Source organism: Mastigoproctus giganteus, chromosome 2 (assembly GCF_048544385.1).
Source record: "Mastigoproctus giganteus isolate SK-2022 chromosome 2, ASM4854438v1, whole genome shotgun sequence".
Lineage (NCBI taxonomy): Eukaryota > Metazoa > Arthropoda > Arachnida > Uropygi > Thelyphonidae > Mastigoproctus > Mastigoproctus giganteus.
In genome coordinates, this window is record NC_143576.1 from 138,021,208 (window position 1) to 138,040,362 (window position 19,155).

The 19,155-nt window shown below is 41.0% G+C and overlaps 1 protein-coding gene across 1 annotated transcript in view; it reads right to left on the reverse strand.

Annotated features, from left to right (window-relative positions):
• LOC150089598 (hephaestin-like protein) overlaps positions 1–19,155 on the reverse strand; it is a 185,141-nt gene that overhangs the window by 48,732 nt on the left and 117,254 nt on the right. The window contains exons 7-9 of the mRNA XM_090390043.1: positions 12,151–12,322; positions 9,128–9,369; positions 5,970–6,172 (exon numbers count right to left, since the gene is read on the reverse strand). Of these exons, the coding sequence (XP_090246169.1) occupies positions 5,970–6,172; positions 9,128–9,369; positions 12,151–12,322 (617 nt within the window). The remainder of the gene's footprint in view (positions 1–5,969; positions 6,173–9,127; positions 9,370–12,150; positions 12,323–19,155) is intronic.

Sequence of the window (19,155 nt, forward strand, 5' to 3'; positions counted from 1 at the left end):
ATGTTATTCCTTACTTTTGAGGAAAATGCTATTTAAAAAAGGGGTTGCCTTGAACATTCACTATGGAAAAAAGATAAGAGAGCTTCCTTAAAGCCAATGGAATTTATACCGCAACACTGCAACAAAAACAGTGATGATGAAATCATGAGGAACCCTTCCCTGCAGATGGTCCTTAGCACGTCTAGCCACTTATTTTCGGTTTAGAAAGTAAGTTTTGAGGGTGTTTTCCAGGGTTGAATTTAAGCTCAGACGCATAAGGCAATAATCTTGGACTTGGCAATGCCTGTGACAACTCCCAGCAAAGGTTCTGTTGCAATAGTATTAGTAAGACTAAATGACGGGCGAGGGGTATTTTTCTGCATCTTCCAAAGAAAGAAAGAAAAAAATAATAACTTCCCCAATCGCTCATTTTTCCTATCTCCATCGCTAAAACGTGATTATCCAATTTCTCTTTGAATGCTACCAAATTTTCCCACCAACACTGGCAGGTAATTTATTTCAATTATCTATAACACGCTGCTGGAAGGTAAACTTTGAGTTGCAGCAATTTCTTACTTCCTGAGATTTTATATCTGCGATCTGTAGTTCTCGATTCTCCTTCCAATGATCCCTTATATAAAGCGATAATGGCATTATTTTTCCATGCGCCTTTCTACCGCTTGTTTACACAGCATGAAAAAAATTTTCATTTCTGATTGAATAGTAACTCCTAAGTCTTCCCCTTCCGTAGCTTATAAGTACGTAAGCAAAAAAAAAAAAAAAAAAAACTGCACATACAGAAGCAATAAAACGTCAGCTGCAATTTTAAAACCAAGTCGATCTTAGTCATTTTGGAGAAAAAATAGCCGATTGTTCGTTAACCATCCTTCCTGCCTACAAATCATCAGAAATTCGTTAACCATCCTTCCTGCCTACAAATCATCAGTCATTAAAGAAGATTACAATGGAGTGGTCCTAATACTAATCCCCGAAGGATTCGCTTGCAGGAGTTGTCCACCTGGAGGAATGTCTATTTATGACTACTCTTTGTCTCCTATCTTTCAACTATATCCCAATCCTACAAAGGCTCGTACCAATAATCCCTGCTTGTTGCAGTTCATATAATAGCTTCTCACTGGGAACCGCACCAAAAGCTTTACTGAAGTCAAGGTAAATAACTTTGTTTCCTTGATGAACTTCACGACTGCATCATTATAGTTAATTGGACTGATAAGAACTCCCCGTGTAGCAATTCTCTCAAGGATACTTTTGAGATGGTCCTTAATCAGAGACTCCATAATCTTAATCACTACTGAAGTCAGACTTGTGGAAAAGCTCATTTGCTCATCACGTCTTTCGTACCTGCTTTGCGGGTTGGGGGGCCTTAGCACTTCTTTAGTTCAAGAGGATCGTCCCGAAATCTAACGATAAGCTCGTTAACATCCCAACTAGATTATGCACTCACATGCAGCCTTTTTTAGTATAACAGAATCTATGCCATTCACTTCTGCACCTTGCCTTCGCTCAACCAATACATCCCTCACATACTCTTCTCCGAGATTGATATATCACTTAATTTAAAATAAAATGGAGATATATCGTATTCAGCTGTTGTTACATATGATATATCCATCATATCGTATTTGAAATAAAAATTGGTGTTTAGCATCAATGGAAATATCTGAAATACTAGGTGCGGCATCAAAGTTCCAGACTGGTGCAATACAAAGAACACAAAGCGAAGCAACTCAAAAATGATTTATTTTTTATTAAAAATAATCAACAACTGATTGAATGCACTTATTACACCATTCTAAAAAGAGTCAGCGAATTCATCCAAAGAGATGATGTTTGGTTCAGCAGTTGCATTTTTCTTTATGTCCTCAACATTCTGAAATCTTTCCCTTGAAAAAGAGGAAGAAGTCCGCTAGAACTAGATAGAGAGTAGGGTGGATGGTTGATCTGTACAATGTTCATGTTTCGCCAGGCGCCCCCATAGCCTGGTGGGCAGGAGCAGCAGTGCGTAGCACACGCTTCTTGATTAGACCGGGGTTCGAGCTCATGACCACCAAATATGGAGGATGCGGAAAGGTCAGGGAATGAACACCGCATATCCCCGGAGCAATATGGCCTTAGTTGCTAATGCTTCGCCATGTTTCGCCAGAAATGCCTTCACAAAAAATGCGCAATGGACGGGAAAATTTTCGTGCAAAGAGAACCAGCTGCCTTTCTCTCGAAATTGTGTCTCAATCTTTGAAGTACCTATATTATGTAGAAAACGCACGATTGATACCTTCACGTAAAAATTCCTTGTGAATCACACCCTGTTCGTGTATTAACACGATCAGTATCGTCTTGATACTGGAATTCTGCATCACTGAAATACCCAACGCTCATCTCCAGTGAAAACACATTCAAAGAAATTAGGCTTGTCTTGACAAGTCTGGATGAAGTCTTCGCATGATGACACTCTTTATTGCTTCTGCTCATCCGTGAGGCACAAATTTTGCACAGACATTTTTTCCCTAAATCTTCATGCAGAATTTGAAGAATCGTGTCCTTATTCATATCCAAATCATTCAGAGGGTCAAACGACAATCTCTTGCCACAATTTCCCGAACCTTTGCAACTCTGTTCTCAGTTAGCATAGGCATATGATGCAAGAAAGCAAGCTTATGCAGCATCAGCCAGGGGGAGAAAAAAAAAAAAAAAAACTTCCACTTCACCCCTCCAGTTGAGCCTTAAATTTATTTAGGCTATCAACTTCCACAACAAGGGATGGAAGTCTGTTCCACCAACCAACTACCCGCTGGCTAAAGGCAAATTTCCGGACATCTATCTTTCCTCAATTTGAATTTATGCCCTCTCAGGCGATTATTCTGAGCAAGAGGAAGAATTCCATCAGCATTGAGCATGCTCAAACCATTCAAGGCTTTATACACCTCTATCAGATCACCTCGCCGGTGCCTAGTCTCCAGACACTGTGATTTGCAAAACTTAAGCCTTTCTTCGTAAGAGAAACCCTTTGTTCCATTCACTAACCTTGTTGCCCTTCTCTGTACTCGTTCCAGCAGCTCTACATCCTTCTTGAAATGAGGCCTCCAGACCTGTATACATTACTCAAGGTGTGGCCTGACCATTGCCTTATACAAGGGAATAATCACCTCCTTATCCCTGCTAGAAAAATTCCTGTATATCATTGATAAGACACCATGAGCTACTCTTGCAGCCCGTCTGCACTGCTCAGAGAACTTCATATCTGCCTGCACAATTACCCTCAGGTCCTTTTCATTCTCTACCACTGTCAGTGTAGTACCACAGAGTTGATACGTTGCTCTGGGGTTGCTGTTTCCCATATGTAGTACTTTACATTTGTCAATGTTAAACTTCATTTGCCACCTCTCAGCCCATCTGCTCAACCTTTCCAGATCCTGTTGCAGCAGCATAGCGTCAGTAGTGTCCTTAACAACCCTGCCAACTTTTGTATCGTCTGCAAACTTGGACATACCATCATCAATATTATTTATAAATACAGAAAACAATAATGGACCCAACCCTGAGGGACTCCACTAATAACATTAGTCCACGATGAGCAGTGTCCATTGATTACCACTCTCTGTCTTCTCCCCCTCAACCACCCCTTTATCCATAGCAGCAATTTGCCTCCAGTGCCACACTGCTTCAATTTGTGCAGCAGTCTTCCATGTGCAACAGTATCAAAAGCCTTTCTAAGATCAAAGTATATAATATCAAAGTTATTCCCTACATCCAGTTCTTTTGTGACTGCAGTTCAAAAGGTTGACGGCCGCCGAATTCTCCGGTAATCGCGAACATATCAAGTCCTTTTTTGAACCGCTTATATCATTTAAAGACAGTGGTATGACAACAGTTCATACGTTTCTGTTGCAGATTTTGGTTCCAGTTTAAAGTAAAATTTGAAACTCTTTCCTTGTTCCACTTTTAAATTGCAACTAATGAAACTGGTTGACAGATTATTACTTGAAACCTGTCAGCCCACTGGCCATTTCTGTATCACCATCAGCAAATAGACATTGGGGAAAGTTTGAACTACAACGTACCACTTCCGTTTATTTTGAAACTCGTCGAATATTACCGCAGATCCCTTAGACTTAGCACCACCAGTCGGGGAACTTGATTGCTACCCCTCGTATTTCTCTTGGACCCTGGCTACTACCACCTTCAAGTGTATTTTTACGGATATTTTGTTTAGGGCTATCTATAGATATCCTTCCTGGGGTCTGAATGTATATAAATCCATCCCTGTCGTCAGAATGGAGTATGTATTCTCTAGTGAGGAATATAGACTCGACACTCTGTTCATTCCATAAACAAGTAAACAACCACGGAACACCCGAAATTTACAGAAATGATAAATATATTCTTGATATACGCACTGTCCGAAAAAATTTCGAACCTTTGTATTGGAATAGCCACAGACAGAAGAAATGCAAATAGATGTGGGGTTATGACGTGTTATCGATTTGAGTATAAAGACTGCACAGGCTGTTCAATTGCAATAATCTGAAGCCGAAGAAGGAAAACGCGTGATCCCTTAGACTTTCAAAAAAAAAAAAAAAAAAGGATTTATCTTCGGTGTACGTTTAGCAGGAGCGAGCCACGATTCAAGAAACAAAAGATATAACTAGTTTCTCAAAAGCATCCATCTTAAAAGATTTAATGACTCGAAAGCATGCGGTTCTTTCTCATCCAAAGGCGTAAATGTGACAGAAAAACAATACCTGAAGTGCCAAGACTTCGTTCTACAGAAAAATAGGACATTCACTGCATAACAAATAACATCTGAATTCAACTAAGCCTAGAACTGCCCTATTGAAATCCGTAACATGCGAAGGGAATTGAAAAGTGAAAGAAAGTCATGTTGTCAGATGAATCACGATGCACTTTGTTTTACACTGATAGTGCAGAGAGAGAGTGGCGAGAACCTCACGAAGCGATGGACCTTGCTTGCCTTGTTAATACAGCCCATGCATCTGGAGGTGGTATCATGGCATGGAGAATTTTTTTTTTCTCTGGCACTGGCTGGATCCTCTGTTACTGGGGGAAGGTTAAATGTCATCCGAGAAGTACCTGAATATTGTTTCAGTTCTACTGCACCTGCAATGTTACACTTTTATCCCGACGGTGATGGCTACTTTATGGATGACAATGCAATAGTGCATCGTACCAGATTTGTTGGGTTTTTTTGCGCAAGAGCTACTATGCCAAATCGCGCTTGTTTCTGTGGAGAGACACTAGATTAATAAAAAGAGTTTAGAACAGCATATATAAATCTCTTTTAGATAGTGGAAAAACTCAGATAAATTGGAGTTGTCCCCAATAATATGACTAAGTTGAAGAGACTCATTTATGTTAGAACGGGATCGGAATGATGTGGATCTGGCAGGCTGATAATGAATACACTCTATAAGAATATGTTTTACTGTTAGCGGTGAATCACAGTGCAAGAATAGTGGGGGTCACAATCGCACAAGGATGGTTCGGAGAACGTGACACGGATTTACACCATCTGCCCTGATCCCAATCCTATTGAGAATAGGAGATATGCTGGAGAGAGCCATCCGGGAACGAAGTCATCTTCCTCAAACTTTGTCGCGATATTTTTCTGCAAGAATGGTCACAGTTAGACCAAAATGCACTAAAACACAGACTTCATGCCGCACTGCTCACTTGTTATTCGAATCAAAGATGGCTCGATTCGATACTGAATAAAGGTTCACATTTTTCTGACCAGTGTGGGTAGTATATAATAGGTAATACAGTCTTAAACAGAGAGTTTTAATGTAAACATCCTACTGTACGAGTATTAGAAAATGCACCATTCCACTCATGCATCGCATTTGCTGCAAACTGCAGAAAGAGGTGGGTGCAGTCATTCAAATTTATTTAAAACTACGCAGTAATCATTACTCTAGTAAATGGAACAGAAAGCCTAAATTATCAAAACTTGCCTGCTTTCCGATTGCATTCAGAGTATGAGCACGACACACGAGGACGAAACCAGTAAGTCCATCGTAAGTGTCTCGGACAAAGTCCACAGGAGAATAATATCGGTAAGCTATGCAATTAGGATCTAGTTTAGTGGGTCCGTATTCTTCACGGATCTCCCAATGGTAGGTCACAGTTTGTCCAGGTTGGACACTTGAGATATCACCTAAACACAAAATACAAACAAAAAGCAAATTAATAAAAGTGAAATTCTAATAAAAACAACGCTATCTTAAAATAATAAAAAAATATTTCATGACACTTGAGGCTGTAAAAAGAAATAAGACTTCTTTGCTAGTAAGGAGTTAAAATGCTCAAAAATAAGTTACACCGCTCGACAAAATTAACAGAACACGTAGTCGTCGTTGTTTTTGGATTTTTCCTGTGAAATGGCTACTTAGGCCATATTGCACTTATCAGTGTAGTTAATATTACCTGTGTTGGCTTCTATGGAAGCCATTAGAAACAGTCATATAAACCGATTCGTTTCAGGAAAGAGAAAAGTTCTGAATGATTTGATTTTTCTCCTATGATATGACCAAGTGACAATTCTTGTAAGTTTGTGAGAGATGTGAATGAAATTAGATGGAATTTGTTATACAAGATATATTCCTGGAGTATATTTTTCTGTGAGTGGTCTGTGGCAGTGCGTACAGTGGAGGGTCATTACCTGATAATAGAAATAGACGAGTCAGATGAGTGTGGGCTATTCGGGCTCTGGCCAGGACTACCTCTCCTTGCCTGTTTGTACGGAAGCTGGAAGCTCATAATTGTGCTGCAGGTTTAATTTCAAGAAGTTTATTATGTATATGCGTTTGCCCTTAAAAAGGTCCATCTTCCTTTACATATATTTCGTATAGGCATTTTGTAATCAGTGAACGGTACAAGAAAATTCATTGGAGCTATGCAAGCATCATCCACAATTTCGTTTCCTGGTATTCCAGAATGCTTGGGATCCAGCAGAAGACAACTTTTTGCCGATGCTCTTCGAGAAGAATCGATTCTGTTCTGATGAGTAGGTGGAGAAATGTTTTGCATAGTTAATAGGACACTTTGCGAGTGTGTATTTTATGGTCTTTTGGATTTAGAGATGGAAAATATTTTCCAGAAAAAGCTTTATTGCATATAATCCAGTGGTAAGTGATACAGAAATTGTAGTGTCATGAACTACCACTACTGTACCCGTTCCAGTCTCGGACTTCGATCCATCAGTATAAATTTTAGCAAAGTCAGGATAACATTGCGTATGAGCAACGTGTAGCCGTTGGATGTTAATGTCTGTTAAAGAGTGTTTTCTCTATTGGTGGAAATAATTGTCACAAAACGGCATGATGACAGACCATGGACATTCGTGATCTGTAGGATCGTGGAGGACGTTATTGAAGTATGTGCGTATTCCAACTTTCCTCTAGTTCCATTAACCTAATACCAGCAGGCAGAATTGCATGTGCTTTGTTTCTATAAAAGGTTATAACACATGGTATAACTTGCACAGCTTGCGATAAAGTGGTGCAAAATTTGGTATGGCGGTGTACCATAAGAATAATGATGAAATGAGGAGACAGCGAGAAACGTCGGACAGGTATAAGGAACATTTATAGGGGTTGCATAAGACAAGAATTACCAAAAAAGGTCACGTTACAGAAGTCGATACAAGATGCTCGACATGATCCTCTGTGGTGTATGATCTTCTCCAACGACTAAACAGGCCTGACAAGCGGTGAACCATGCTCTGTATAAGGGTGACTATAAGATTCTGTGGCAACAAATCCCATTCTTCTACCAGCGCAGACCTTAGTTCACCAAGAAACCGAGGAGGTGGCAGTCAGCGTGTAATACAACGCCCAAGGGCGTCCCACAAATGTTCGATTGGATTTAAGTCTGATTCTACTTGAATTGAGTCTTCTTAACACAGTCCTGCCGGAAATCTTTTCACCTGTAACCGCAGCAACCTCAAGAGGCAGTTGGTGACAGGACATCGTAGGGTTTCGTCTTGCTGTTCGAGATAGATAGCGGTCTGTCTTTGTTCATGTAGCCCTCGAGTGACCTTGGTTAATTCTTCTTGTGATGGTTCCTGTCTCCTGAAACTGCTTCCATAGTGCCGAGACGACACTGCGTGACTTATTAAGCCAACGTGTCACCTCCGCCTGCTCGCCATCTCAAATAATCATCTAAATAATTTCGAATGCATGCCAGGATGCCTGTTATATCATATATTCGCCTTCGGCGACACAATAAAATATTAATGAAAAATATGTTCTATTAATTTTGTCGAGCAGTGTATTAGCACACTGCTTTAATGGTGATTGTGCTGAAGTGTAATCCATTTTTATTTACATTCTGTACATTTGTGTTTGGTATGTCCATTATTCTGTTAAGGATTGATCAAAGAGATGCAGCCAATGCACATAGCGATCTTAGTTTTATAATCTTTCGAAATAATGTTTAGTTCGGATTCAATCATATGCTCTTCAAGTTACCGTAAAAAATTCCTTGCCCTAGAGTATTGGGTTCTTAGATGGCTGAACAATAAACTTCGTTTTCCCCGTACAATGTCCAGGCAACAGCTTTATAAAAACTTAAAAACAAAGCCTCTGCTACAGATGATCAATGAGTCTAGAGTCATGCTTCTTGCAAAGTTAATTACTTCTGCAACCAATTCACCAAACCTAGCCAACATAATAGCTCATACAAACAGAGAAAACTCAAGAAACCAATAACAATTCAAATCCAAACTCTCCAGACTAAAACAAATGGACAGGATGTTCCCCAATGCATCCCTTCACCTCATAAATTATCACAACATTGATTGTAAGACATTGCTAAACTCTGAAGCCTATAGGAGTCTCATTTCCAAACAAATTATGGGAAATACAAACAGCTGCCTGCCTGCAACCCAGTAACTACATCCGAGAGCCAAATGTGATGTTCTGCAATATATATTTTTGATCATTATAATTCATATTCGTTGTTAATGTGTATATTGGGTTCTTATAATATGCTATGTATTTTTTTTATATATTTGTCTCCTTTGTACTGAATTTATGCCCCTAGCCTAATGCTGTAATGGGCTTGGTGTAGTTGCAATAAATGAAAAATTATTATTATATGTTGGACTCACCATCGTACACAATTCCGTGACTGTATATACCGTATGGACGCTTGGCTTTATTCTTGAAGGTGATGACTACCTCATCTCCAACTTCGGCACGGATGGTAGGGCCCAGAATTCCTAAATGGTACTCATCTTCTTCTCGCGGCTTTTTGATCTCAAAAGATGGATCCAGGTATTCCCGATACACAACCTTCTTGTATTTTCCACCTATGCGTTCACTTCGACGGGCGAAAAATCTGGCAGCATCTCTAAATAATCACAAAAAAAAAAAAAAAAAAAAAAAGTTGATGTACACTGGTGTTTATAAGACATTAAAGAAACAAAAACAAGATGATATTAAATTATATAGGGATAAAACAAAATGAAAAATACATATACAATTTACAGTAGTGACCATTGTCCTCACAGTTCACGAGAGAGAACAGCAAGAGCACTGTCAGACTCGTTATGCTCACCAATTAATTCACAGGGTCTCCAACCGGAGCAGTTTCACTTCCGTAGATGAGTTGCAATGCTTTGTCAAGAGATGTTGACGCTACGTCCCCTGTGGTCGCCATTTCCTGTATTAGTTAAGAGGATTGGCAGATGCAGCTGACAGTTCGCAGTCTATGGAGTGTGTTGGGCCAAGTATCCCAAGTCTATATCGTCGGTTGACGGCAAATTTCTTAAGGTCGGGGTCGATGTCCTGGATTCATCCGAGCATCTGGTATGGTAGGAAACGATCTGATAGGTGGAGGCGTGCATGAAGAGAGCAAATAGTTGGGGTGGCTCTGAGCTGGGCAGGTGGAATCCTCCAGTCAGAGAGATCCCAGAAATGAAGGAGATATATTGCTGTAGAGTGTCTTGTAATCAGTCGACAGTGAGTAGATTTTTTTCCAAACTCAAGAATACTGGTTCTGCTGATAGGAAAAAAGGAACAGGTCCGCGTTTTGAAGCGCTTATGCCTTAAAAACCGTAAAGCTTCTTGGTCAGAGCTGAAAAAGAGAATGGGAAGAACATCAGGAGTGGTAGCAAGTGCAGTAACAGAAGACGCCTCTTCAAAAATGGACTTGTAGCCCCTTCCTCACACAAAAAATGAAAAGGTTCCAATTAATTTGGTGTAAGGAGCTTGTCAAATGGACCCCCGAGCAGTGGAAGTCGGTTATTTTCTCGGATGAGAAGAAATTCAACCTGCATGGCTTTGATGGGAGACAAATGATTCGCCGTAGACGTGGTGAAGAATACCATCCAGACTGTATGGTGTCTTCAGTGAAATTCAATACCAGCCAAATGATATGGGGGTGCATTTCGTATCGCGGAGTAGGTCACCTGCAGTTTATAAACGGTTCCGTAAATGCTAACGGATACCTGGCTATATTGAAATGCAAATCGCTGCCAACCTTTAGAGGCCATTGCAACTTGCCAAGTAACTGCATCTTTCAGGACGACTATGCTCCTTGTCATCAGGCGAAAAGTGAAAGTAGGCACTTCTGTAGTTACTTTAGCTTCATTTCTGCATTAGAGGTTCGTTAGTAATGTGTTTACATTTGTTACAGGTGAAAAAATGGTTGGAAGAACGGTCCATTACAACTCTTAGCTGGCCAGTAAACAGCCCGACCGGACCTGAATCCTATAGAGAACTGTTGGCATGCATCGTGTGGAATCTTCAGTTGCCAGAAAGAAACCAAAGACCCTTCGTGGAAGCCATAATTCGTGTTTGGAACCACGAACTATCAGTTGATTATCTTCTGAAATTGATCTTTACAATGCCTCGACGACGGTGTGCATCAGGGCCAGTTCAACTAAATATTAATTTGCACCTGGGGAATTTTTCATTTTGTTTTCCATTTAAAATGATAAACTGAAGCAAATTGAGGGCTTCTGATAACATTTCAGCCATAATTGTCTTGTTGACCAAAACTGTTGTATAAAGGTTGCAAATGCTCATTTTGGAATATTTCGAGAGCACCTGTCAAATATTACTTAGCTTTGCCTTAACTATTAATAAATATCTTTTGTTTATATTTCTATTTGTGATGCTGCTCATTAATGTAACGTACCATAGCGAAAAAGGGTTAGAAATGTGAAATTCCTAGGTGATGCCCTTTCTTTGAACACCAGTATATATATTCACAAGGTAATGGCTAAATTATTAATTTTGTGATCATTTTACCGTAAGAATTTATATACTACAGTAAGGCACAAGTAGGGCTTGCAAATCGAATTTTTTCGTTCTTCGCATTAAAAGTATGAACACGAAAGAAAACATCCGCCTGTTGTCGCAGCACCGTATATTGTGACCGCTTTAGGTTGATTGATTTTTATGGCATATTGGCAGTCAGCTTAGGTCATAATGCTCAACCCCAGAGTGTTGAGGAAAGTAGCTTTTTTTTTCAGTTTATTTGAATGTGATCAGGGATTTTCACAGATCTTTAATGATTATCCTTTTATTGTGATGTTTAATCAAAGATTTGCCAAAATAAATTACTTATTATTAATGTGGCCGTAAATCGCGTGTGTTCCGTGATCGATTTTCTGTTTGCTGGACGAAAAACCTGAGTTAACGGGAGGGAAAACCATACTACCTGAGACCAACTAAATGGGCCACAAAAATTCCTCTTCAAAATTTTTATGGCTTTTTTCACAACGGGTCTCGAACTCAGGTCTTTTCCACCAGGTGTGCGGAAAGGACCTGAATATATATGTGAATCTGTGCTACTCTCGATGGCACAAAGCCAGTTCATTCAAAAGTTTATTGCATTATCTTTTACACTTTAATATTTCTCGTTAATCTCATGGAATTCCTATTTGACATAAAAATAATGCTCAATGAAAAACAAAACAAAAGCATAAACAACTTTAATTCGTTTTTTTTTTTTCTTCCTGGAAACTCTAGTTTTTCGTCCAACAAATAGCAAATGGACCACAGACAATTTACAGACATATTATACTTGATTTAATATGGCCTCAGCTTTTGATGCGCGTAAAACCCTTCAACAAACAAACGACGTGTGGACGAAGACAAACAAACCTGTAATCGTTGCACTTACGGGTCTTTGGTCAATGGCACTCCGTTGAGTTTGTTGTATCCAGATGGCCCATAATTCCACAGCACTTCCACTGCTGCAATATAGTAGTGTCGTATGGCACCTTTCTGCATGGGAGAACGTGGTGGTTTAACTCCAGGGCAGTTCCTAACATAGAAATGAGTCTCCATTCCGTCTATATAAAAAGAAAAAAACCTTATTTAGTAGGGTATTATGTCGAATACTCATGAATGAAGCGCGCGTATAGTTTATTTTTTAAGACATAAAAATGTGAGTTTATTTTCTACAAACAGCACGATTTCAGATTTTTTCTGCACCTTGAATTAATTTCAATTTACTCTCATGTTCATGAAATTTAATGTTCATACTTAGCAGAACATACAGTATATACAATACCTTTCAGATTATTCACTAGTCAAAGGTACCAAACTCAGAATCTCGAGCTGCACGAAGTGGGCTAAGCGATTTCTGTCATAGGTAAGGGAAGGTGACAAATGAACGTACCCATTACACCACCTTTGCCCTTAGTGAGTTCCTGGAAATGGACCTGGGAGAGCGCATTCGGTCGCAGATGACCTCACCTTGACAGTGGAGGCGGACTCCAGGGCCGAACTGGAGACGTTGACAAACCGGGCACTAAAGCGGCTACAACAATGGGCTTCCAAAAACCAATTAAGAATTTCACCAGAAAAGACCTCATCAATCCTCTTCAAAGGGAAATTACAATTGCTGCGGCCCCCCCCCCCAAATAAAAATTGAAAATGTTACCATAAAATTCACGAGCTAGCTAAAGTACTTAGGCGTAATCCTGGACAATAACTTTGTCAAATCAATTGCCTCCGCCCAAGCTGCTGGTTACAAATCTTTCTTCACCTCCCGCTCTCATACCTGTGGTGGGGGCGTTGCTGTTATCATAAATGCCAGTAGACTTGAGTTCGTACATGTAGTCTCCAGCAAATCCAATCTATTCGAAGCATTGATAGTAACGGTCAAGATCAACTCTTGCTTATTAGATCTCGGTGCAATATATACACCCCCAACCCCCGATGCTCAGACAATCAATGATATTGCATCCTGGCTAATAAATACGCTTCACACATCTGCTATCCACCTCATCTGTGGGGATTTTAACTTACCACCAAATCTCCAACATCTTCATGAGTCACTTATGGCTAAGATTGCACCTAGTGGCCTCAGGATCATAAACGAAGGCCCAACTAGAGGTCTTCATCGCCTGGATCTCATATTATCGTCTGGTTCCTGTAGCGTCGACATTAAACCCGAAACTCACTTTGAATCCGATCATGAACCCATCGTAGTCCTATTGCAGCTCCCAACGCCCAACTTTAATGTCTCCCACTACGTCAAAAGGAAGATCATCATCTCTCCCACCTTCCTACAACCGAACAGATGCCTTTATGCAACAAGATTAATTCCCTGGGAAGTTCTCGAATCAGGAGATCCGGAACTGGCTCTAGACATATTAACTAGATGGTTGCACACTGTTACTATGTTCTCAGCAGCTAAACAGGTCAGTATCTCCGCTAGAACTAATGCTTGGTGGTCTTCGGAGCTAAATTACAGTTTCAAGTGCAAACAGTCCCTCCATAAACAATGGAAACAGTCTGGTACAGCATATGACCGAACTCAGTACTCCAAAGCTAGAGCACTGTTTAATAGACTGAAATCGCAAGCCATTAAAGAATACACTGACAAGACCTTATCCAAAGGCAAAGTGCCATATACCCGTAACTCTGAACCAGATTCCAATTTCAATCCAGTTGAATGGATCAACTATGTAGCCAGATTCCAAGACAACATCACACAACCATATGATTACCAACCAGACCCCATTTCAAGTCCAGATGATGAGCTGTTTTCCATTCAAATCGATCGACAGCAGCTTCGTCAAGCCATCAACTCGCTGCGTCCGTCATGCTCCGCTGGCATCGATAATGTCCCACATTTCATCGTAAAGTGCCTCAGTCCATATATCCTTGATCCTCTGCTCTACTTGTTCAACTCCATCCTCTCTCATAGAGTGTTTCCGGCATCCTGGAGCAAATACAGTCTTGCCCCACTACCTAAAGTTCAACTACCAAGCCAGCCGAAGCACTATAGACCGATTTCCACTCATCCACGCTCCTAAAGCTACTGGAAAAAGTCCTTCTTCCGCATATAACACGCCATCTTCTTCCACAATCATCAAAACAACTCCATTATGTTCTCCCTAATAGATCAACTGTCTCCAACCTTCTGGCAGTCCAAACGGAAATTTTAAATGCATTTGAGGCCAAATCAGAAATGGCGGTTGTTTATGCCGATATTGAAGCTGCTTTTGATAGCCTCAACATCTCAGCCCTTCTGAATCTCCTAACCAATTTCTTTCGGATCAAAGGTGACGTTTTCGCTTTTCTGCACTCGCTCCTCCGGAACAGAACAGTGTACCTCACTCATCGTAACCTCTGCTATACCCGATCCATCAATGCTGGTGTGCCGCAAGGTGGCGTTTTATCGGGGTTACTTTTTACCGCCCTCCTTATTCCGTTTGTGTGTAACAGAGATGATGTCATTACCTACGCCGACGATATAAAGTTCCTAACGGAAATACCACCATCAGCCAACAGGGGAGTGATCACATCGGAAATCTGTAATAAGATCACAGCTTTCTCTAGCCATCTCAACCATTTCGGTCTCAAACTGAACCCCCAAAAATCCGTTATTATGGTTTTTTCTCTGAAGAAGTGTCCCACATCCATACAACCCTCACTGCAGGGTGCAGTTATTCCAAGTGTTACTAAACACAAAGATCTCGGTGTAACCTTCGACCCAAACCTTAGGTTCAACTGTCACATCGAATGTGTTCTACGCAAGATCAACCGAATGCGCGGGATTGCCCGTCAACATCTTCTTCATAACACAGACGCAAGAACCACAATCAGATATCTGGAAACCATTGTGTATCCTACCTTTCTGTATGCCTCTGAAATATGGGCATCCGCAGTACCTTCTCTCATGAAGCCCATCTTCGCCAGTGAATACTGGATATTGAAGTGGGCAACCCACAAACATCGACTTCCCCCTCAGCAGAGGACCACCAGCATGGCCGACCAACTCCAAATCCCGCGGCTGCCTCAAATAATCAGCATGAGGAGAACTGCGACCACAGTCAAAATGCTGGTTGGCAAAATCAACTCCCCTGACTTCTGGGATATATGCCAGTGGCATGTTCCACTTCCTTCCTTACGAGCCACCCCTCTTCTTCAGCTACAACGGAACAGGCTGAAGATCAGTGACAGATTCCTACCTGGACAAGTACTTCCTACAGTACAAGCCCTGCTAATGATCGGAGTTGACCTGCAGAAATTCGCTTCTGATCGCAATTACAGGCGCTCGTTGGCCGAACTTGTTCCCCTTTTGTTTGGCCCCTGATGTCGACTCATACTGATATCTCCATCTGCTATCTCCTATGAGGTGCATAACGGCACGTCGCAGGCAAATCGACGAACTGTCTTCACAAGAAAATGCAATACCGAACAATAATTTGGCACTGTGAAATTTTCTGACTTGTGTGAATATGCTTAAATATGTGCTTTGTACATATGAACGTGCACATACCTTGGTGCACTGTCTGCCTCACAACTATGTACATACTCATATCTGTTGAATGGCTAATGCTACGTTTTTAATTGTTATGTAATATTTTATACTGCACAAATTTTTATTCTGTACATATTTTTATATTACCCTATATCATTGTCAAGCCCCTGGCCTCCTGGCTGTGGCGGGCACATTATTGTATCTTTACTGTACAATAAAGATTTTCTTCTTCTTCTTCGTCTTTCCAGCAGCACCTGAAACACATCCGGAGAAAAATCAAGAGCTACTCTGGGATGGTAGCCAGGATCACAAAGAAGGACTGGAGTCTCAAAAAGCGAACCCTGTCACTATAGTACAAAACAACTTTTCTACCAGCAATCACCTATGCAGCAGCGGTTGTTTGTTGGTTATTTGGTTTTTAGGAGATTAGCAACTAAGGCCATATTGTTCCGGAGATATACGGTGGTCATTCCCTGACCTTTCCGCATCCTTCGTATTTGGTGGTCACGGGCTCGAACCCCAGTCTAATTAAGAAGCGTGTGCTACGCACTGCTGCTCCTGCCCACCTGGCTACGGAAGCGCCGCAGCAGCGGTGTGGTTTCCCAAAGCGGCACTGGCTGTGAACAGAAGAACACTCGAAACGATCCAAAGGACCATATTATTGACGACAACGTGAGCTTGCAGCACAGTTAGCACCCTAGCACTGCAGGTGCTTGCCGGAGCGCTCCCCATGGATCTGGAGGTTATCCAGACGGGTTGCTGTTTTTGCTTTCCAGGGGAGTGGCTGCCACCCACCAGGGTTACACGACTGATCCAGCGAACAGCCTAAAGAATGAGAAAGTCAGGTTACAGACTCACCTCCTAAACCTTTGGCAGGGAAGGTGGACTGAGACCACCAAGGGCGAAGTGACAAAATAGTTTCTACCGGACATCCGCAAGATATATCCGAAACAATCGGTGTGGTACTTCCCAGGGTAGCACATGACAACGCTGTTAACAGGAAATGGTCCCGCTACAATGGAAAGCTTTTCCGGCTGGGCCTCACCGACGATCCATGCGGGGAGAGTGGAAACTGGAGCCACATAGCTTATGAATATCCACAATATGAGGACCTCAGGGGGATTCTTGCAACAGGAATCAAAAACCTTCCGAAGGGGTTGGAGTCCCACTTCTTGGACTCAGAGGAAGAATACAGGGCGTCTTCCCTTTTAGCGCAGGAAGAAAATGCTAATTGCAATCTACAGCAATCAATACAGAGACTACAAGATGAAACAGAAAATCAAAATTGCGCGACACCAGATTTGACCGAGTGGAACTCTGACTATTGGAAGAGAAGTTAGGACGGGGATTACCCCATGAGGGACACTGAAAACAGAGAAGAGACTAAAAGCAGCATAACTGCCAACAGGCTGATGGCGACCAAGGTAGTATTTATCAATTGATTTTAGGAAAACAAAAAATATCATCCATATTCAGACGATCTCCTAGAACATTCTGTAGTGTTAATTGATTGCAATTTTTGAAAAGTAAGAAGAAAGCAGTTTTTCGTTCTCTTAGATGTAGTGGGCATTCTAGGATGACATGCTTTACGGTGAGTGGGAATGAACAGTTACTGCATTGTGAGGTAACTGAGTGAGGTATGTGTGACCGATAGGCATCTCGCTAGTACAGTTTCTTCTTTACTATTTCCTCTCAGACTGGACTGCCACTCTTTGGGTTCTCTTTTTATTTCAAAAAGTTTGTTTTTTCCACATAATTTTCTCCGTTGTATAATGGATTTATAGTCAACGTAAGGTGTCCTGAAATTCGGTGAGTGTGGGTTGGGTTGGAAGCACATTTAGCAGCTAAATCTGCCTGTTCATTTCGTGGGAGTCCAGCGTGTCCAGAAATCGAATAAAATATTATGTGATGACCGCGTCTATGAATTTCTATTAACTGAGCCCAGATTTTCTGTATCAGCGGATGACTACTAGAGCGCTTACAATTTATACAATTCACTGTACTTAAGGAATCGGTATATATGATGGATTGAGTATATGAAGCTTCTTTTATATTCCCCAGGGCTAATAGGATAACATATAGCTCTGCAGTATAAGTACTACATTCTAAAAGGGAGCTGATTGGCAATGATAGCATCTGGCAGGACTACCGCTGTGCCAACTTTACCGCCACTCTTGGATCCATCTGTATATAGCTGAATGTAACTTTTAAACTGAGTGGAATGGACCAGATGTAATTATCTAAAGTTAATATAAGGAAGATCATTTTTTCCCCATTTCTGATAATATCTGTCAATACGTATTGTTGGTATTTGCCATGGCTGGATTTCAATTCTAGTATCCTGCAGTATGTTATTCATGTTGAGGCCCCAGCTTGTGTTTAGAGCTTGGAGCCCCAATGCCAGATGGTTTGTTGAGACATGGTTTAGTTTGATAAAGGTTTTCCCATTTCGGTGTGAAGAGATATGGCCATGTGGGGTGATATGGAAGGTTGCTGATTTTGGTGGCATAATTTAGTTACTTTTAGTAGTTGAACTTGTCGTCGAAGGTGTAGCGGCGGTTCGTGGGCTTCGGTATATACTTAAAATTGGAGATGTGCGAAAGGCTGCCAGTGCAACTCGTATTGCACTATGATGTATGGGATCGAGCCATTTCAGAACACTTGGTCTGGTTGAGGCATATGCAGCAGACGCATAGTCTAGGTGGGATCTAATTAATGAGCGGTATAAATGTAGCAACATGTAAAGATCTGCACTGCATGACAGAGAGGAGATTACTCTGAGAATATTTAGTTTCTTAAGACACCTGGTACGAATATATTTTATATGTTCTAGGAAGCTTAATTTTTTTTTTTTTTATCATGTATCGATTACTGTGCTGAAATGTAATACAATGAGAGTCTAACTGAAGGTCCGGATCAGGATGTGAAGTACGTTTACGACAGAAGTGTACTGTAGTTGTTTTCGGTATCCATTGTTTTTGGCCCAAGAGACTATTCTGTTAATGGTACCTTGTAGTAGTCTTTCAATAAATCCCATATTTTGTGAATGGCATGAGATGGAAAGATCGTCAGCATACAGGTACATCATCAACTATATCAGGTATACACTTGGTTACAGAATCAATCCTGATGGCAAAGAGTGTGGCGCTCAGCACTGAGCCCAGGGGAACACCCTCTTCTTGCACATATGTTCCAGACAGCGAAGAATGGAATCGGAAGTATCTGTTGGCTAGAAAGTTCTGAATAAATTTCAGGAGATGACTCCGAAGGTCAGATTTATGTAAGTCATGAGGAATCCATATCGCTAAGTTGTATCAAAAGTTTTTCGATGTCGACGTATATCAAGACAAAGTGCTCATTTCTTAGAAAAGCGTTCCGAATATTTGCCTTTGATAATGAGATCAAGTA